Below are 22400 nucleotides of genomic sequence, written 5' to 3'. Positions count from 1 at the left end.
AAATCAAAAAATCTCATATCCAAAAAATCTCATATGACAAAAATATATATCAGTTATAGTTTTTTGGGGGCAAACCATTCAGGAGTTATAAGCAAAAATAGCCATTTTTCATATCTCCTCACCATTATGTGGAGCAGCACCGAAACTGTGCAGGTAGCCTCAGGTCATGGTTGGTATAACACACACCAAGTTTGCTCTCTATACGCCAAACCGTTGCAGAGATAAAGCCTCACATGCATTTTTGCTTGCTCTTCGTCAAATTCGTTAATGCTTTATTCAAGAATGGTTTCACTAATCAACTTGAATTCTATAAATTTTGCCAGCATGGTCTGAAGATGATCTGAGCCAATTTTGGTGAAAATCAGACAAATTGTCTTAGACAAGTTCGAAAAAGTAGGTTTTTCAGACTATTAAAAATAGTGAAAAACCTAGACTAGACTAGATTTTTTAATTTTGGTGTCCATTTGACTCAGCAAAGGATTCAGAGGAAAAAGAAAAAGAAGAAAATATATTTTTTTTTTAAACATGAGTGAAACTTTGGACATGTTGTAGCGCTAAAGAGTTTGATTTAGAGACACCAAATTTGCTGTAGTGAATGATGAGACTGTCCTCTATCAGTGTGCCAAATTTCACAACTTTCCTGCAAACAGTTCTATGGGCTACCATAGACTCAAGAGCGGAAGAAGAAGAAGAAGAAGAAGAAGAAGAAGAAGAAGAAGAAGAAGAAGAAAACCAGCAGTTTCAATAGTTGTCTATTCACCTTCGGTGCTTGGCCCCTAAAAAAAAAAAAAACACATTAATTTAATACAAATTACTTACACTTAAACTTACAGTTTTCATGGACCCAGAATAATCAGCTCTGTAGATGAATTACTTCAAGATAATCACTCATTTTGCATTTGCATTGAATTATTATGATGGATGTTTAACTTTGTTTAATACACTGTTGATAAAAGAAATGATTCCATACAAGCACTGAGGAGACTGACTTCCACTTTCTGTTTTACCGGGAGCTCGTTATTGTTATGTTTTTAACCAATGGAAATTCACAGAGTGGTTATTTGTATCTAGGCAGATTTAAAGACTTATGGTTGTCTGCCGGACTAGAGTAAGTTAAATATAAATCAACATAGGAAAACACAGATTATAATATCAGATATTATATGGCATTTTATTGGCATCTTATTCAAGCCCTAAATTCATACATGCAGTAGGAATCAATCTTTAGTCAAATAAATACACCAGTTACAGTAAGCAGAAAAGGGAGAAAACCCATCTTTGATATTTGACCTTTTCAGGATTTATATTTAAAACGTTTAAAAAGTGCACAAGTACCATTAACATTTTTTGCTACCATTGCAAGGACTTGAATGGAGTCATCCAACTCACTTATTCAGACTCATGAACTTTGAACTCACAGTAAACAGCAACACACACAATGAACTAACACACGCATTTCTAGACCTAGATAAAACATACACAAATGTAGGATGTTTGCAGTGAAATGATTTTCACATTTATGGTTGGGATCCTCCTCACAGATGCAGTCTAAATTGTGATAAAGAATTGAAAGTTATGGATATTTTGCCCTTATATGCTTGTTGTGGTCATTCATGCAGATGTTTCCCAATAAGGTGTGAACTGCTAAATAGGATTAAAATACTATTTTAAAATACATTTTAATTGTAGGTTCATGTCTCTATTTTAGATTCAAATTTGTTAATTGCATGATTGACATGATGCAGTTTTACCTGGAAAATAAAATGTTAAAATAAATCTGAGATTAGAAAAGTATATAAAATAAAATAATTTTACATATAATATTTCTACATAACATTTTGCACTGGGGGAGGCTACACACACACAAACACACACACCAAGAGAAACTGTTTATAAAAAAATAAAAAGTGTTAAAGTTATATAATAAAATCTCATAATCACAGCAGTTGTTCCTGGTGCTTGTCTTTATTAAAGGGCCAAACACCAAAGATTGTGAAAAAGATGTGACATTTGTTACTTATATCTTAGATCATCACCAGGCATTTTCTTACCACGGTTTTCAGTGTAACCCTCCAGTTACTTGATTTCATTATTATTATTATTATTATTATTATTATTATTATTATTAATCAGTTCAAGCATTTGAAAGAACATACAACTCCTTTTTTATTCTGCTTAATGTTTATTAGAGACATATTTTACATGAATACAAGTGAAATACAAACAAACAAAATATATCAAATTATTTGTAAATTATGCTCATGTCATGATTATGCAAAAATATTTAAGAATACAGTCAAGTAATACAAGAACAATTATTTTCAAAAGCATAAAAGTTTGACAGTAATCTGAAGTAAGAGGAAAATTGCATCTCCAGTTTATATAAAAAATGAGAGTACAGCATTAATTTGGAATACTTCAGATTAAGGTTTGACTATTCGTTTAACCATAAATAAAAAAGCACACCAAAAATTAATTTTCTAACAGTAATCCATGCAAACTATCCATAAACAAACCTGCAACTCTGTATTAGTTGTGTGTGAAATCTGAGTACAAATGTTTTCACAAACAAATAAAAAAACTAACAAAAAAAACATTAACATCTTTAGAGAGGCTTTTTTTTTTGTAGTTATATATTATGGGGATGGTTTGGATGTGTTTTATTTAAATTACTAAATTCTGGAATGTGCTCACTCATTCAATACTCAAAATTAATTAACATTAGGATGAAATTAAGAAAAAGAAAACCCATGTATGCACATGTTGTAAATTATTTCTTTTTTTTTTTTTTTTGTACAGTTCTCCTGTGTGTATCAATAGGAATAATCCACACAATTACTAATGAATGAGACCCATTGTCTTATGTATAATAAATGTATAGCAAAGTCCCTTTTAAGGCAAGTCATTTTACTCAGTGGCCATCTTTGAAACACCTCTTTGCACCCTCAGCTGTGTGATACAATAACCAATTACTGATTGCCACTTTTATTTAGAAGTCGGGCTTATCTAATCCGCCAGAGTGCACCATCTGTGTATATTAATTAAATATTAGCTTATATTTACAATATAGAATGACTGCAAAAGTTTGACCTCATACGTCACACATCTTCTGTTGTTTGACAACATAGACATTTAAACCATTTTCAGCAAAACCCCTTTTCTTCACTCAAGCTCACAGACAAATCTAAGATGTTGCGTGAGTCTCTGACTTGTATCATATTTATATGTTTAAACTCTCAAAATCTGTGTATAAATCTCTTTCAACCCTGGCCACTACTATATAGTCTTTTAGTTCCTCTCTTGTTTCTTTAATTTCCTTTAAGACATTGCATAGATCTGTATGTGTTTTCCTCATTTCAGCAATAGACTTGAGTAAATTTGACTGGACCTTGTTTGGATCATCTACTTGTCCCTGTCTCATCTGGTGAATGTCTAGAGAATCCATCACTATGAATGCGGTGTCAACAATGACTAATAGTCCACTCAACACTCCTGTGACTGCGACTATTGCCTCTGCAGCAGCGCGTCCTACTCTGGCGGTTTGAGCAGCAATTCTGCCAACATTTGCCAGCAGACCTAGATGCATGAGTTCTGTGGCACACACTAGTCTTCTTCTGTCTACATTACTTGACATTTGCACATTGTCAGAGTAGTCACTGACAAAATCTCTGAATTTTTGGATTACTCTCAGTACCCTTCTCAGTGCATTCAGTGACTCGAGAAGTGGTGTCACATCTGTAAAGTTCTGCTGAATTCTCTGAATATTCTCACGGAGTGATTTTTGTTTGACTGTATTGGTAATGCTGGAAGCAGCACCTGTTACACCACCTGCAACTCCAACTCCAACCCCAACACCTGTAACAATCAGAGATGCTCCAAAAGTGAAAGGAGCCAAAATCGCACCAACCACTGCAGTGATTCCACCTGCTGCTCCAATCACTGAACCTGCCAGAGTGCCTGCTGTACATTTATGATGAACCTCCTCTAGTGAATCTGTTGTTACTCCCCACTCTGTAACTAAGGCCTCAAAATGATCATAGTGCTCATAGTAGGTCTCATCAAAGATCTTTAAGGACATCATGAACCTTCGTTCTAGTGCTTTTGGAAATCTCCTGTTTCTTTTTACAATTTCATTTAGGAATGGTTTTGCTAAAATCTCATCAGCTGAAGGTCTGGTCATAGGGCAACAGCTGAGCATTTCTTTAATTAAATCCTGTAGATCCTGTGAATACATATTTGAGAATTGAAGGGGGTGTCCGATATCATGGGAGGCTTGTTGAAAGCGACGTTTTTTATAATCTGACTGTGGAGAAAAAAGGAAAAAAAAAAACAATATTAAAGCTGCAAGCAGCGATGAAAGGGCCCTCGCATCCGGGCTCACCACCACCCGGTGGCCATAGGAGATCAGTGAACGCTGGACCATATGCTTTTAAAATGGTAAATATTTGTGCCACATTTCCTGCTGCCAACAGGTGGCGCTATGATTATATCTGAATATCAGCATGTAAATGTCTACAGGCCAGGACTTTTATCAAACATGCAAATTTTCAGGCAGATCAGACATTGCATGTTTAAGTTAGTGTAAAAGAAGTAATTTCCTGTTGCCAGCAGGTGGCGCTAAGAATATAAATAAATATTGGCCTAAAGATGAGTTCAGGCCAGGACCCATATCAAACACATGAACTTTGAGCAGACCGGATATTGCATGTTTAAGTTAGTTTTAAACAAGTAATTTCCTGTCACCAGCAGGTGGCGGTATGATCATAACTGAAATATTGGCCTTAAGATCTGTTGAGACCAGGAATCTTATCAAACATGTGAAGTTTAGGGCAGGATCAGACATTTCATGTTTAAGTTAGGTTAAAATAAGTCATTTCCTTTGCCAGCAGGTGGCACTATAATTATAATTGAATATTGGCCTTTAGGTGTGTTCAGGCCAGGACTCTTATATAATGTGTCTCTTCCTGTTGCCAGTAGGTGGCGCTATAACTATAACCAAATATGAGCATGTAGATATATTCAGGCCAGGACTCTAATCAAACTTGTGAAGTTTCAGGCAGACATTGTATGCACGAGATACAAGTCAGAGGGTCACTGCAGTCACCCGGATCTAGTATGTATCCAGCCCAGATGGTGGATCAGCACCTAGAAAGGACCTCTACAGCCCTGAAAGACAGCGGAGACCAGGACAACTAGAGCCCCAGAGACAGATCTCCTGTAAAGACCTTGTCTCAGACGACCACTGGGAAAAGACCATAGGAAACAGATGATTCTTCTGCACAATCTGACTTTGCTGCAGCCTGGAAATGAACTGCTGGTTTCGTCTGGTCAAAGGAGAACTGGCCCCCCGACTGAGCCTGGTTTCTCCCAAGGTTTTTTCTCCATTCTGTCACCGATGGAGTTTTGGTTCCTTGCCGCTGTCACCTCTGGCTTACTTAGTTGGGGACAATTCATTTCCAGCAATATCATTGACTTGATTGCAAATTATTGCACAGATACTATTTAAACTGAACTGAGCTGCATGATGACATCACTGAATTCAGTGATGAACTGCCTTTAACTGTCATTTTGCATTATTGACGCACTGTTTTCCTAATTAATGTTGTTCAGTTGCTTTGACACAATCTTTTTTGTTTAAAGTGCTATATAAATAAAGGTGACTTGACTTGACTACAGTAATGTTCTGCAACACTGCATTAATAGCATGCTTTAACACTGAGCTAAGTGTTGCTAGCATGTTTTAGCATGCTTCTAGAATTTTGCCAGCCTATTTAACACTTGTTGATGCTTTTTTATTATTTTGCAAAAGTCGTGACATTAAAAGTCGGCAAGCAGTCCATAACTGTGTTACACATGACACTTCCTGTTGCCAGCAGGTGGCGCTATGACTATAACCAAATAAGGGCATGTTGATGTGTTCAGGACAGGACTCTTGTCAAATGTGTGAAATTTGGGGCAGACTGGACATTGCTAGCCTGAGTTACAGCAACGTCCTTTTTCACTGCATTAGTAGCATGCTTTAACACTTAGCTAAGTGCTACTAGCATGTTTTAGTATGTTTCTAACATGTTGCCAGCCTATTTAACATTTGTTGACACTTTTTAACATGTTCCTAGGAGTCCATAACAGTGTTACACATGACACTAACTGTTGCCAGCAGGTGGCGCTAAGACTATAACCGAATACGGGCATGTTGATGTGTTCAGGCCAGGACTCTTATAAAATGTGTGAAGTTTGGGGCAGATTGGGCATTGCTGCCTGAGTTACAAAAACTTCCTTTTTCACTGCATTAGTAGCATGCTTTAGCACTCAGCTAAGTGTTGCTAGCATGTTGCCAGCCTATTTAACATTTGTTGACACTTTTTAACATGTTCCTAGGAGTCCATAACAGTGTCAATCATGTCACTTCCTGTTACCAGCAGGTGGCGCTATGACTATAACTGAATTTGGTCATGGGTGTTTGTTCAGGACAGAACACCTATCACACGTGTGAAGTTTGGGGCAGATCGGACATTGCTTGCCTGAGTTACAGCGACTTCCTGTTTCATGGTGAAACATCAAATTTTGCCAGGGACACACCCCTTGACAAAAACTCAAAATCTTCACAATTTAACATCACAAAGGTCTTATGATGACCCTCACCAAATTTGAATTTAATCCGATTAAAACTGTAGGAGGAGTTCATCAAAGTATGAGGCATGGAAATGGCAAAAATTGCACAAAAAATCGTTGGGTTTTGGATTTTGTCCCAAGAGACTTTTTTGTAGGTAATGGTGTGTTACACGTATGTACCGATTTTCATGCATGTACGTGAAACGTAGCTCAAGGCGCACTCCGTTGAAACTTAACAGGTGGCGCTATCGAGCCATTTTGCCACACCCACTTCTGATATTCATATCGTAAATTTTTGCCAGTTCTGATGCTCATGAGGCCCTCAAAAATGCGATTCATCCCTCAAAAAATGTGATTCATTTCGGCCCTCAAAGAAGAAGAAGACGAAATTGAGCAATTCAAGAGGGTCCTCGCACCATCGGTGCTCGGGCCCTAATAAGAAAAATATGGTTAACCCTGAGATCCAAGGTCATGAAAGACTTTGAAAAATGCTATATACAAATTGTATTATTTATTATTATTATTATTATTTCACCTATATGTTATGTGTAATGATATTCCTAGCAGTCAAGTACATTATCTGTTGCGTGTTTTTTTTTTTTTTTTGGCAGTTGGGACAGCTGGACATGTTTGGTATTGTATTTCATTTACATTTAATCATTTAGCAGACGGTTTTATCCAAAGTGACTTACAAATGAGAACAATAGAAGCAATCAGACCAGCGAGAGAACAACAACAGTATACAAGTGCCATGACAAGTCTAGTCTCAGTCTAGCACAGAACACGTAGATATGTTTTTTTTTTTTCTTTTTTTTCTCAAGAAAAGAAAATAAATAAAATAAAAGGTAAGTGCTAGTATTAGTTGGTCAAGTGCTGGCGAAAAAGTTGTAACAATCAGAAGTCCAGGAAAAGGTCTGTGAGAGTGAATTTGAACCTCTTTGGGATGGCGCCACACAGTGCTGTTCACTTGGAGAACGCAAGCTTCTGGAGGGCACATAAGTTTGAACTAGTGAGTTTAGGTATATTGGTGCTGTGCCAGTGGTTGACTTGTAGGCAAGCATCAGTACCTTGAATTTGATGCGAGAGGCTACTTGTAGCCAGTTTAACCTGATGAGGAGAGGAGTAACGTGAGCTTTTTTGGCTCATTGAAGACAACTCTCGCTGCTGCATTCTGGATCGGTTGCAGAGATAGTACATGCAGAAAGGCCCGCCAAGAGAGCATTACAATAGTCCAGTCTGGAGAGAACAAGAGCTTGGACAAGAAGTTGTGTGGCTTGCTCTGACAGGAAGGGTCTGATATTCCTAATGTTGTATAAGGCAAATCTGCAGGACCGAGTAGTTGTAGCAATATGATCTGTGAAGCGTAACTGATGGATCAATCACAACTCCTAGGTTTCTGGCTGTCCTGGAGGGAGTTATGGTTACGAACCCAGCTGTATAGAGTAGTTGTGATGAAACATTGGGTTAGCTGGAACCACAAGCAGTTCAGTCTTAGTAAGGTTGAGCTGAAGCTGATGGTCCTTCATCCAGCTAGAAATGTCTCTCAGACAGGCTGCAATGCGAGCAGGTACCGTCGGATCATCTGGTTGGAATGAGAAGTAGAGTTGAGTGTCATCAGCATAGCAGTGATAAAAAAGCCATGCTTCTGAATGACAGAGCCTAATGACGTCATGTAGATGGAGAAAGCTGCTCTCGCCAGTTGCAAGGCTTCAGTAACCGAGAGCAGGGCAGTCAGGGCAACTTTTGAAGCCAGATTGGTTGCTTTCCACGCGGTTGTTCTGTACAAGAAACATAGAGAGTTGGTTGAACACAACTCACTCAAGTGTCTTTGCAAAGAATGGAAGAAGGGATATGGCTCTGTAGTTTTCTAAAAGTGCTGAATTTAGAGATGGTTTCTTAAGCAGTGGGCTTACCCGAGCCTGCTTATATGCTGTGGGAAATGTACCAGAGTAAAGTGAGGTGTTGATAATGTGAGTAAGTGAAGGAATGACTGAAAAAGAAATGGCCTGAAGGAGGTGAGTGGGGATAGGATCAAGTGGTAGGATGATTGGAAAGGATAAGTTTGGAAACGTCCATCTCTGAGAGTGGAGAGAAGGAGGAGAGAGAGTGTGTATTAGTCGTTATGAAGTTATCATCAGTCTGCAGTGTAGAGAATTGGTCACTGATGGTTCTTGTCTTATTTGTGAAGAAAACTGCAAAGTCATCAGCTGTTGTGTCATTTCCTCTCTGCAGCCCTGAGTTTAGAGCGATGTTCACAGAGAACATCGGACAGCCAGGGGGCAGATGGGGTGGTGCGTGCTGGTCTGGATGACAGTGGGCAAAAGTTGTCCAAGCAAGAGGTTAAAGTGGAGCAAAGAGTGTCAGTAGCACTGTTCGTGCCCAGTGCTGAAACTGAGAGAGTGAAGGAAGTGATGATGAAACCATAGAGGATAGGCGAAAGGGAGGGAATGAGCGTAGGTTCCTTCGAAAGGTGACCTGCGGAGGAATGTGTGCCATGTCAGGAGTAAGTGTGAGGTTAGAAATGATGAGGAAGTGGTCTGAGGTGTTCAGTGGAGTAACTAAAGTGTTGTCCATGGAGCAACATTTCATGTTATTATTGAATATTATAAAATATTATTTATCAAACAATAAATAATACATTTAATACTATTCCAAAACACACGTTTGTTTCCATCAAAGATGCAGTGTTGCTGTGTGATGTGAATATGGCATTAAGCAATATACATTTTATCACAATTTAAATTAAATTTTGATGCATTATGCAACCCTACACTGGATCTGTGTGAAGGTAAAACAAACAGCAGTTAAAAGGCTTTTGCTATGCAGAAACCTTGTTTTGTAAATTATAAAGCTGAAATGAACCCATCAGTAATATTTTTTTAATTTTCATTGTTTAATAGAGTGCACTCACCCACACATCCAGCATGCAGAGATCATAGAGCACCCACCCCACTGAACAAATATCACTACAAAAAAAAATATATAATAATAATAATAATAATAACTGTAGTGCATTGTTTAGACAGCTAAAGTAGTCAGCATTTCATATGAGTATACAAGAAATTTCAATATTTAAACTTTCAAAAAGCATACCTTTTGGAAGTATATTGCTTGTCAGCAACTTCTGGGCTTTGATAGAGCTCTGCACCTCTAACTGAGCTTGTATAAGGATCTGCTCTGAAATAGAAAAATCAATGTAAACGCAAACTGATAAAACTTCAAAAAGATCTTATTAGGGATTAACTGAAACAGCAGCTGGAAGAGAAAAAGCCAGTCACTTATTAGGGGGCATACACCACAGGTGCAAATGCACTTCTTGTATCCATTAGTTCTCTTTGAAGGGAACTTCGAACTGCGTCCTCTAGGGGTCGCTATGGAGAATACCTCGTCGTGACCTGTGTCTGAAGCATACATTGAAAAAACACCAACAAGTTGGCCGGCGACAGCCCCTGACGTCACTACCGGTGCGACTATAGATAAATAGGCGCTGGGAGAACACGTCATTCTCTTCTTCGTCTTCACTGACCATTTTGTATGAAGCGTACAGCGTCTAGGAGTGCATGTTTCTCGCCAGAGGCTTTTTTCTGATACCTGCAGTTCACACGGCTCGCATACTGTGGTGTGAGTGTAGTGAAGAGCAAACGCAAGCGTTCAGATCTCGAGGGAGTTATTTGTGCTCTGCTGCGCTCATTGTGATGCATTCGCAAGACTCTGAGGGGATGTGAGTATTTCACTATTTACTAGAGTTTGTAGCAACATTTACATGAATGCGTTCGCCTCTCGCGGGAATAGCGATGCATACGCGGCAGCAGTTTTTTGCTCGCGCTTGATTCCTGTGGTAATCTAGCAAGTGGGCGGGGTGTGTTTAGCTCCCGTGGAAGCTGAATGCATGCTGCACATTTATCGAGGTGAGAACATGTAAAGGATCTGACGGTAAATTTCTCCCTATCAGTAATTTCCTTTTGCTTATGCTGCACTTCGGCTCCGGCACACACAATCTTGGCATTGGTTGTTTGGGCTAAGAGCATGCACGCAATGTCCTTGAGGGGGCAATTTGCGTGCATTTGTGTGTGTTATCTTTCTGGCCATAGCCCTCCAGCTCAGGTGAGCCTTCGATTTCTTCCTGATCTCCATACAGACATCAAGAAGATATGAAAGAGGCCATTTTTCTTGCGCATTCAACAATTCCAGCATACGAGTATGCAATATCGAGGTGATGCACAGAAATGGTTTCAGGATGAGGTAGCTGAGTTGAGCCACCCTGGCAGATATCGGGAAGAAAGTAAGGCTTTCTTATTGATGCTCCGGTCTCGCCTTCCGAATTTTTTGGTACCCCCATTGAGGTGGTCGAGGCATTCAGGAAGGTGAATGCGCACTCAGCGGCCTTCAATCCTTCATGAGCAACCAGGTCTGAGCCCAAACAACATAGGGGTCCTGGTCCGTCTCGGTCTGAGGATCAGAGACTGGCACAGAAGGCTAATGTCTCGGCACGCTCTCCTCCCCCACCTGCGGGTAGGTGTAGGAGGAATCGCGGGTCAAAGGAAGATGTGAGGAGGTGATCCAAACAAGGCGTCATCACTTTCGTCCGGATCAGAGTGATACTTGAGTATCTACTCACTCCCTTTGGGGGTTTTACATCTGCCTTTATCTTCCCCTTCCTAATTCCCCTATAACCACCAGCTCTCCACCTGACCGAGGTTAAGTGGGAACTTCCTGCATTACGGTCTCCTCTTGAGCAGGGCTCCAGCGCGGGAACCAGGGTGGGTGAGTATGATCCATTCTATATATACTTGTATATGTATTAAATTGCTGGTGGTTATGTGTGTGAGTTTTCTTTGCAGTGCTCAATCACAGTGTTTACTAAACACTCGTCTGCATTATGTCCAGCCGGTATGATAGCCCTGATTCCGGCTTCATGCTTCTGGTAACAGGTGGCCAGATCATAGGTTTCTGCGGGAGCCTTCTTGATCATCTTCTTGATCATTTCCTGGATGTCCGGCTTCCAGGTCGCTTGGATATCCCTTCTTGCTGACGCATCGAGCAGGAAGTGGAGGTGGCAGTTGCAGGAATCTTCTTGTATATGCTGTCTCAGATGATGCTCCCCTCGCCAGAGGTTTGTAATTTGAGCTTGCCTCTCCCATGTGGTTTGGCACCTCTGCGATGCTTAGGAAGCTTTAAGTACACACGCTAAGCTCTGTGTACTTTCTGAAATCCATATGGTGGTAAGTGTGCACGTTAAACACTCTGTGCACTTTCTAAAATCCACATAAGTGGTATGTATGCACGCTCAGCTTCGTTCCCTTTCTTCGAGTTGGTTAGACCTTGGTTCCTTGGGCTCCAAGCACCCAACCTCAATCACCCAATTACTATCCAAGCATTGCTTCCCTCAACATGAAGGGGTATTGTGAGCCAGGCGCTTCCCCTTAAGCACCCGAGTTCTCTCCCCTTGTGAGGAGTTGAATTCCTCGCACCATGGGCTGTTCTCATGGTAGTTTAGCAGCGCTCCCCTTTACCAAAAAGGGTTTCCTATGAGCGCGCTACTCTCTTTCTGAATTCGGAGTTCTCCTCTAATGTAAGAGTTAAGTTCTCTGTTTTTCCCAGAGCTCCGGCCAACCAGCAGCATCAGGTAAACTAGGCCCTTCCTTCGCCTCTCTGATGCGCTGAGTTTTTGGCTAGCTTGCAGTACGCTACCATTCTGATTCTCATGATCAGGCTGTAGGACGAACTCTTGTTGAGAGTTGGGGTTGTGCTCCCTCAGCTAGGTAGCCTACTGCTGGCCATTCCAGCATGGAATATACTGCAGGTTGAGCCCCCTCTCTCGTGACAGTTGGGTTGTGCACCCTCAGCTAAGTAAATTATTGCTAGCTGTTCCAGTTTGGAACATGCGGTAGGTCGAGCTCCCCCTCGTTTGAGAGCTGGGTGTTTGCCCCTCCCATCAGCTAGATATTTACTGCTAGCCACTCCAGCATCATTACCATAGATCGAGTTGATCACTCTCAAACGTATTCCATCTTTGAGTTGCTCTATCAGAGTGCCACGAGAGCCCCCCCCCACTTTAGAGCAGTATTTAAAATCCATGTTATGGTAAGTGTGCACTTTGTATCCTCGGATACCTATCTAAACAGGGTGTTGCTAATAGGGATCTGTTGAGACAGTTCCTTCAGCAAGCTTATGCAAGAGCAAGCCATAGCCCCTGTGTGACAGGCAAGACTTCGTATAAAATGCTAGGCTCTTTGCCGTATCCCTTTAAAGGAATCTTTCTTGATTCCAAGCCTTGAGCTCTACCCCGAGCCGAGGCCCTAACAGGTAAGTTGGGTATGTAGCCTAGGCCTTTGGCCATAAGGGATAGTGTCACGGACAGCCGTCTAACGTCCCAGGGGCAACTCCTATGGGAATGGTAGAGTTGGTACTTAGTGCTCGCCAGGATTCTGGCCTGCACTCCTCTCAGCATGGCAGTGTGGGTATACTGTTCCCCATAGCGACCCCTAGAGGATGCAGTTCGAAGTTCCCTTGAAAGGGAACGTCTCAGGTTATGAATGTAACCATGGTTACCTGAGTAGCGGAAACACACACTGTGTCATCTATCTTCCATCCATCATACACAAACAAAATACAAACAAATAAATGAAATACTCTCCCCTCGCCCATATATATATATACTCACCAACTGGTAGTGACATCAAGGGCTGTCGCCGGCCAACTTGTTAGTGTTTTTTCAATGTATGCTTCAGACACGGGTCACGACGAGGCATTCCCCATAGCGACCCCTAGAGGACGCAGTGTCTCGTTCCCTACTCAGGGAACCATGGTTACATTCGTAACCTGAGACGTTTTTCTTCTTCTTCTTCTTCTTCTTCTTCTTCTACTTCTTCTTCTTCTACTACTACTACTCCTGAGTCTATGGGTGCTTGTGGGAAAACTATAACAGTTTAGCATGCAAATAGAAGATAGTTTCAACATTAACATTTGGAGTCTCTAATTCAAACCCTCCGGTGCCACCAAAAGCTCAAACTTTTATTAATGTTTAAGCTAACAACATTTTCTAGGTAAATTATATAGAAGCAATTTTTGATTACAAAAATTATTTTTCATCCTAGACAGTTTGTCTGATTTTCACCAAAATTGGCTCAGATCATCTTCAGACTATGCTGGAAAAGAATTCAAGTTAATTAGTCAAACTATTCTTGAAAAACACACAAAGGAATTTGATGAAAAGCACAAATACCAAAATGGACGTGAGGCTATATCTCCGCAATGATTTAACATATTTAAACCAAACTTGTTGTGTGCCATAAAAGACATGACCTAAGGATATCTACTGGTCATGAGATATGAAATATATAAACCTGATTCCAAAAAAGTTGGGACACTGTACAAAGTGTGAATAAAAACAGAATGCAATGATGTGGAAGTTTCAAATTTCAATATTTTATTCAGAATACAACATAGATGACATATCAAATGTTTAAACTGAGAAAATGTATCATTTTAAGGGAAAAATAAGTTGATTTTAAATTTCATTGCATCAACACATCTCAAAAAAGTTGGGACAAGGCCATGTTTACCACTGTGTGGCATCCCCTCTTCTTTTTATAACAGTCTGCAAACGTCTGGGGACTGAGGAGACAAGTTGCTCAAGTTTAGGAATAGGAATGTTGTCCCATTCTTGTCTAATACAGGCATCTAGTTGCTCAACTGCATCTTCCTCTTTATGATGCGCCAAATGTTTTCTATGGGTGAAAGATCTAGACTGCAGGCTGGCCATTTCAGTACCTGGATCCTTCTTCTAAGCAAGCCATGATGTTGTAATTGATGCAGTATATGGTCTGGCATTGTCATGTTGGAAAATGCAAGGTCTTCCCTGAAAGAGACAACGTCAGGATGGGAGCATATGTTGTTCCAGAACTTGGATATACAGTGGGTACGGAAAGTATTCAGACCCCCTTAAATTTTTCACTCTATGTTATATTGCAGCCATTTGCTAAAATCATTTAAGTTTATTTTTTTTTCCTCATTAATGTACACACAGCACCCCATATTGACAGAAAAAACATAATTTTGATTAGTCTGACCACAGAACAGTTTTCCACTTTGCTACAGTCCATTTTAAATGAGCCTTGGCCCAGAGAAAACGCTTGCGCTTCTGGATCATGTTTAGATATGGCTTCTTTTTTGACCTATAGAGTTTTAGCTGGCAACGGTGAATGGCCCGGTGGATTGTGTCCACCGACAATGTTTTCTGGAAGTATTCCTGAGCCCATGTTTTGATTTCCATTACAGTAGCATTCCTGTATGTGATGCAGTGCCGTCTAAGGGCCCGAAGATCACGGGCATCCAGTATGGTTTTCCGGCCTTGACCCTTACGCACAGAGATTGTTCCAGATTCTCTGAATCTTTGGATGATATTATGCACTGTAGATGATGATTACTTCAAACTCTTTGCAATTTTTCTCTGAGAAACTACTTTCTGATATTGCTCCACTATTTTTTACCGCAGCATTGGGGGAATTGGTGATCCTCTACCCATCTTGACTTCTTAGAGACACTGCCACTCTGAGAGGCTCTTTTTATACCCAATCATGTTGCCAATTGACCTGATAAGTTGCAAAATGGTCCTCCAGCTGTTTCTTATATGTACATTTAACTTTTCCGGCCTCTTATTGCTACCTGTCCCAACTTTTTTGGAATGTGTAGCTCTCAAGAAATCCCAAATGAGCCAATATTTGGCATAAGATTTCAAAATGTCTCACTTTCTACATTTGATATGTTATATATATTCTATTGTGAATAAAATATAAGTTTATGAGATTTGTAAATTATTCCATTCCTTTTTTACTCACAATTTGTACAGTGTCCCAACTTTTTTGGAATCGGGTTTGTATATATTTGCTTATAACATATGAACGGTTTGGCAAAAATTACAAGTCTGGTGTCTTTAGATCTGGTGCAACATTCCAAGTAAAACGGAATTCCATTTTTTTTCTTTTTTTCATGTCTGCCGTTTTGGGAATCAGTCATTTAGAATTTTGCTGTAACATGCTATATTTGAAAGTTTTGAGGCAAAAAAAAAAAATAATTATATTTAAAAAATAAATGCTAATAGCTTTTGATTGGTTTTGCCTATTGTCATGTGACTGGTCTTGGTAGATTCCTTGGATCATGCAGAGAACGTCAATACCAATTATGCAGTAATTGGCTGAACTTCCTGTCCACCATTTTGGTTTTCTTTATAAAACCTTTTTTTTTTAACTCCTCCTAGACCATTGATCTGATTTTCACCAAATTTTAAATTTAAATTTTCAGACCGTGCTGGCAAAAAGTTATGGATTTCGTGGCAATAGACAAAGCGGTTTTGATTTACCACTTGAACAGATTTCATTGCATTTCATGGCACCACATCAATTTAATATAAAGTGATATACCATTAAATCATGTTACTAGTTATTGTATTTATGGTTTTCAGCCTTTTTGAATAAAATCATCTTAAAATGTGTTTAATTACTTATTGCTGCAGTTAGTCTGATGTTCCCTGTCATGCTTAGCTCCTTCCTTTGCCTCTGTTCTGCTTGGCCCCTTAATTGTTACTTGCAGCTATATTATATATCTATAATTATCACATACATACTTTATGAAATATAATAATTACAGTTGGTTATTACAAACAAAATTACATTAGATGTTTCAATGTATTTTTAGCAAAGTGTGTCTAGATTTAAAATAACCAAGAATGTTAATGTCTGTTTAATGTCTGACTATTAGTTTTTTTGTTGTTGTTGTTGTTTTTTTTTTTACCTTCTCTGCACTTTTGAGTTTCCGAAATCCCCTAGATTGATGTAGCCATCTTCAGTCAGAAAAATATTCTACAATGACAACAGAAATATCAAATACACACATTTGATTTGGTGACAAATGTTTTAATGAGTTTTTTGGCTGTGCAAAAAATCAAATGCAATTTCCATGAGCATCTTGTCAGTAAAGCCATTTCTGTGATTAGTTTTAAATCTCCAGCATGTGCTTCCAGATGGAGCAGCATTTACTACACAGAGCCGTAGTTCACCGACAAGCTACGCAAAATTCATTGCCAATTATGAACGCGATTTTGCATAGCTTGTCAGTGATCTACGGCTCTGTGTAGTAAATGCCGCTCCATCTGAAAGGACATGCTGGAGAATTGCTACTAAAGATAGCCAGATTTAGTACTCAACCTGATGTTTCATCAGCACTTTCAACTTTATCTGCTTGTTTACTGGAAATACAGGTCTGGATGAATCAGAACTTCCTACAGTTAAACTGTTCAAAAACTGAAGTTCTTCTGATTGACACCTCAACTGCTGTAAATAAATGTAATACTTGTAAATTTACAGTGGATGAGTGCCAGATTCTCCCTTCTGTACAGGTGCGGAATTAGGGTGTGATTTTTGATGCACAGCTGATTTTAACACTCATTTTAAGAATATTACTAAATTAGCTCTTTATCATCTTTGGAAAATTGCACGTATAAGACCTTTTCTCTCTATTCCTGATGCAGAGAGGCTTATTTATGCCTTTATAACAACCAGGCTTGATTATTGTAATTCTCTTTTGCAGGGTTACCTGCAAATTTCATTAAGAGGCTGCAATATATGCAAAATTCAGCTGCTCGTGTTTTAAGTTGCACACCATCCCGCAGTCATATAACTCCTGTGCTTTCTCAACTAAACTGGCTTCCAGTTCAATCACGCATTGATTTAAAAGTTCTTATCTTAACCTATAAAGCAGTACATGGGCTGGCCCAAAAGTATATTTGTAATTTGGTCACAGTGTCCACACCATTTTTTTTTTTTTTCTTTTACCTTTATTTAACCAGGAAAGTCCCATTGAGGTTAAAAACCTCTTTTCCAAGGGAGTCCTGGTCAAGAGGCAGCAAAAACACAGTCAATTACATTTATGAAAGTTATACAATACAAATAATTAAAAACATTTACAATTTAAACAGGTCATTTCAGGTTCTCTCAATCTGGACTTAAAAGCATTTAAGGAAATAAGTTCAGATAATTTCAAGTCTTTTTGCAAAAAGTTCCACGCAGAAGGAGCTGAGTAGACAAAAGCCCTTTTTCCCAGTTCTGTACGGGCAAATGGAACAATGAGCTGCAAGTGATCATCACCATCTTGGTCTCTCCACTCTGGTGGTTCTCTTACTCTGTACCAGCCTCATTGTAAACTCAAAACTATGGGTGGGAGGTCTTCCTATCATTGTGATTGTTATTATGGAGTAGTGTTGTTTCTTTCATTTTTGTTTTTTACGGTTGTAGCTCCTTGAGTGTAAGAAAGGCTCATTACAAATAAAATGTATTATTATTATTCATCACAGAACCGGCTTTACTCACGAGATGCGCATGAAAATCGCATTTGATTTTTTTTTGCACAGTCCTAATGAGCTTTATCAATGTCTACCTGAGGATTGATATCTCTGTGAAGAACATTCCTCCTCTCATCATGAATGTACTGCAGCGCCAGACAAATCTGAACACACCAGTCAAGAATCTGCACACATATGATACACATGGAGAAAGATGAAAGCATCACTTTATACTCCTAAAAAGATGCTCTCTCACATGGTTGATTTTTGAGAGGTTTTATATTTTTCTGCTGTACAAGGTAGGCTATGTTTTATTAAATGGTGTGAACTGAATTTGGTCCATCAAAATATAGTGCATAATCCACATTATGCGAACGCTTGACTACGGTGCTGTAGTCAGTTTTTAACAGGCTGCTTTCATTTAGTGGTAGCAGGTTTTCTTAGACAGCTGTGTGTGGCTCTCAAGCTATTTGTGTGTGGATTGTGCAAGGTTAAAATAGCGAAACAAAAGTCTCAAAATCCAAATGAATCAAATAGGATTGACTCAGAAATGACTCAATGAATGCACACGTGTCACCTGAACCACAGCTGTAGTAAATCTCCACTAGTGCACATAAGCCTAGTTCAGTCTACATGACTTTAAACATTGGCAGATCATTGTGCTGTTCAGACTACATGACTTGCTGTTTGTCTTGAAGTCGTTGTGGTGTTCACACTACGTGACCAGTGGTGGACAGTAACGGAGTAGCTTTACTTCGTTACTGTACTTAAGTAAGTTTTTCAAGTATCTGTACTTTACTGGAGTAGTTTTATTTTGAGTAACTTTTACTTTTACTTCACTACATTCCAAAGCATAAGATCATACTTTTTACTTCACTACATTTCTCCGACATGCAGAGCGGTGTCTGATTCAAGAACCAGTCCCGCCGCTCCCTATACGCATAGTACACAGTCTGCATAGGGCACCAACTCCCAGGGGGGGGCACCATCCCAGTTGCTCAAAAAAAAAAAAAACCATTACGCCCGGCATTCTAAAACAAAAGTGTATGAACCACAAAAATATATATGCCATTACCAACCTCATGTATTTTGTAATATTTGAACAGCTACAACTACTGTCATTGTTGGGAGAACTAAATAAAGAGTGATCCCCACTGAATAAAGGACACTCAGCACCCACTACGGTGCCCTCACTTAGACATGTCATGAACACCCCCCCCCCAAAAAACATTAAAATAACACAGATTAAATAAAATAACTCATGCATGTTCAAACTCCCCACTACGGTGCCCGTATTGAGACATGGTCGGTTCACTTAGTTTTGTCATGGCCACGACATAATAACTTGTGTGAACATGATAATATGTCGTGGCCACGAGATATTAATTTGAAGGAACGTCATATTAACTTGTGGGAACGTGATATTATGTCGTGGCCACAAGATCAATTTGTCGAGGAAACGACATCATGTCATGGCCTCGAGATGTTATGTTGAGGGAACAACATATTTTTTCTTGTGGCCATGAGTTTAATGCATAAAATAACCTGCGTGACCACAGAAACCCAGAATTATCAAAAATAGATCAAACATTTTAATTAACATTAAACATTTTATTTAATATTTGTATATTATTATTATTAATATTACATTAACTTATTAGGGCTATATTTTTATATTTATTTATAATATATGCTTATTTCCCCTTTCAATTTGTATATCGCTTTACCTAGTAAACGTTTTGTTATTATTCTAGTATTTTCTTGCCTACCATATATATTGTAAATAAATGCCTGACAATTATGCCAATAAAGTTTTTACTTTATGATTGTATTTATGCGTGATGATAAATGAGCGTCTTGTGTTTTCATTTACAAATGAAACTACAATTAATTTCTCAACGAAATACTAAGTATTTATAATTATGGTCCATTAATTAGTCGAAATAAGATGAAATATATGTAAAATTTAAACTGCATTCCAGCAAATATTCCAGTCAGCATAATCAAAGTTTTATTGGCTTGTCAAGCATTTACAGTTGGCTATTATTTACAAAAGTATTCAGAACGTTAAGTAAAGAGACCGAAATGAAAGGAAAAATAAACAAATATAAAAATATAACCAATAATAATAGACTAATTATAATAATAATAATAATAATAATAATATATAAATATTACAGGGAAAAGACTATCAGTTAATGGACTTAAAAGACTGTAGGATGGATAAAAATGTTTATAATGAATAAATGTTACATAAAGTGCATAATATAAAATAGGCCTATTTTATATTATGCACTTTATGTAACATTTATTCATGATAAATTTGAATGCTGACTATCGCACGTAATACAGTCCAATAGACAAGGCCTATGGTTAATATAATTATTTAATATTGTAATAATTTCTATAATAAATAATATAATAATTTCTAAATTCAAAATAAAATATTAATGAATCCATCTCTGATAATCCCGGGTTTCTATGGTCACACAGGTTTGTTTACATTAAACTCGTGGCCACGAGAAATATATGTCGTTCCCTCAACATAACATCTCGAGGCCACGACATAAGGGTGTCGTTACCTCGACAAAATGATCTCGTGGCCATGACATAATATCACGTTCCCACGAGTTAATATGATGTTCCCTCAAATTAATATCTTGTGGCCACGACATATAATCACGTTCCCACGAGTTATTATGTTGTGGCCACGAAAAAACTAAGTAAACTGACCATGTCACCTTACGGGCACCGTACCTCGCTGCCGTAACGTTAACAGTTTTATTAAAATTCTACGCATTTAGCCCTATGTGATGTCTGTTTTTATATTGTTTATCAACAGTATACATTTTTATATTGTTTGGATTAACTAGCCGATATGAATGTTTATTCATAACAATACTGAAAATAAGTAAATATCGTTAGCTGATGCTAACTGTCTAGCTAACAAGATTGCAGGTTCTAAGTTGAGGTAATTTTTAGATGTAAAGTCCAAATATTTTTATTTAACCACCTAGATAGATTACATCTGGGGAAAAAAGAAAGGATGCGATGTTCAGGACATGGTAACTACAGTAATTATCAAAGTGGGAAGTGATGCCCTCTGGGGACATTTGCCCAGGGGTGTTTTTACACCACAGACAAAGTTTGAGAAGAAAAAAAATCATTATGAAAATATAATTATATTTTCCTTAAAATGTTCTTCCTATCTTCAGGCCTTATTCTCATGTCATATATAACTGTGATGTTCTGCATAACAACAAACTTTAAAACACTTTTTTTCTTACTGGTGAAAATCAGATTGTCAAATCTGAGCTTTACAGTGAATATTACAACATCACTCTCACCAACGTAGTCCATATCAACAACAATAATATATCTTGACCACAGGTATTTTGAGCAGTATGATTATAAAAAAGTATGTGCTAATATAAAATAAAAGTAGCCTGTACAAAATTGGCTAATAAATCTATCAGTACTTTTTACTTAAGTGCATAAAATTTTTTGTACTTTTGTACTTTCATTCGAGTAAAATTGAAAAAGGAATACTTTTACTGGAGTAATATTTTATTATACGTATCTGTACTTTTACTCAAGTACTTGATTTGTGTACTTTGTCTACCACTGTACATGACACTACATAAATGATCTGCAACAGGGGGTCTCACACTATGACTCTACACAGACCGCAAACCACGTTTTGTCACAAAAACACACCCGAGAAGTTGAACAGGAATGACGTGAAACAAAAAGGGAAACAGGAGTTGTTTATTTGAAAATGTCAGGAATTAATGTTGCAAGCTGTTATGAAAAAAAAGAAAAAAAAAAAAGAAATTGCTCCATTTCTTATTTCCAAACTTTTCTTAAAGCCATGTTGCTGCTACAGTTTTTCTTCCTCTGACCTCAACCCATGCCTTGCTCTCATTGGCTGTAGCTCGTCGCAGCACCTTGATACTGTAAAGCTGCTTTGATATAATCTGTATTGTTAAAACCGATATATAAAAAAAGGTGACTTGACTTGACCACATGATGTTGACGTGATGTGACATCAGCAAGCCTCTTTGATACACCATTGAGTAGCTGACTGATCACCCGCTGCTGAGATTGTCTCATATAAAATGTCAATGAATGCACGTGCATCATCTGATCTACAAATTACCCCCCCACCCCATCCCAATTTTTTTCCTCCACCACCTCCCTTTGGGGGGCACTGTAGTGAGTGAGACTGTGCGTGTAGGTTAACATTATTTTTGCGTCATTTAAAAGCAGGTGACACTCTTTAAGCCTTGCAGTGTGTAAGTAGCCGACTTTCCTCTTAGCAGCATGAAAAACACATTTTTTTATTCAAACTGTCAATGTATTATAAACAGAACGCAAGTAAAGAGTGCTCTCATTACAACGACTAGAGCTGTTGTCACTTCAAAAGATAACTTTTTTTGGGAACACGTTA

General features: G+C 38.5%; 1 protein-coding gene across 4 annotated transcripts in view; it reads right to left on the bottom strand.

The window, feature by feature from the left end:
- LOC109084605 (serine/threonine-protein kinase 38-like) overlaps positions 1–22400 on the bottom strand; it is a 47641-nt gene that overhangs the window by 7114 nt on the left and 18127 nt on the right. For 3 of the 4 annotated variants that reach the window (XM_042759371.1, XM_042759369.1, XM_042759370.1), the window contains 5 exons: positions 18046–18135; positions 16405–16472; positions 9706–9789; positions 9524–9578; positions 2818–4303 (listed from right to left, as the gene is read on the bottom strand). In XM_042759371.1, coding sequence (XP_042615305.1) covers positions 3221–4303; positions 9524–9578; positions 9706–9789; positions 16405–16472; positions 18046–18135 — 1380 coding nt within the window. In that variant the 3' untranslated portion in view covers positions 2818–3220. Of the gene's footprint in view, positions 1–2817; positions 4304–9523; positions 9579–9705; positions 9790–16404; positions 16473–18045; positions 18136–22400 lie in introns of those variants that run through there. The other variant, XR_006160386.1, reaches the window with a different exon arrangement.

Source organism: Cyprinus carpio, chromosome A7, assembly GCF_018340385.1.
Source record: "Cyprinus carpio isolate SPL01 chromosome A7, ASM1834038v1, whole genome shotgun sequence".
Lineage (NCBI taxonomy): Eukaryota > Metazoa > Chordata > Actinopteri > Cypriniformes > Cyprinidae > Cyprinus > Cyprinus carpio.
The sequence above is the reverse complement of the archived record's forward strand: the minus strand, read 5'-3'. Positions and strand labels throughout refer to the sequence as shown.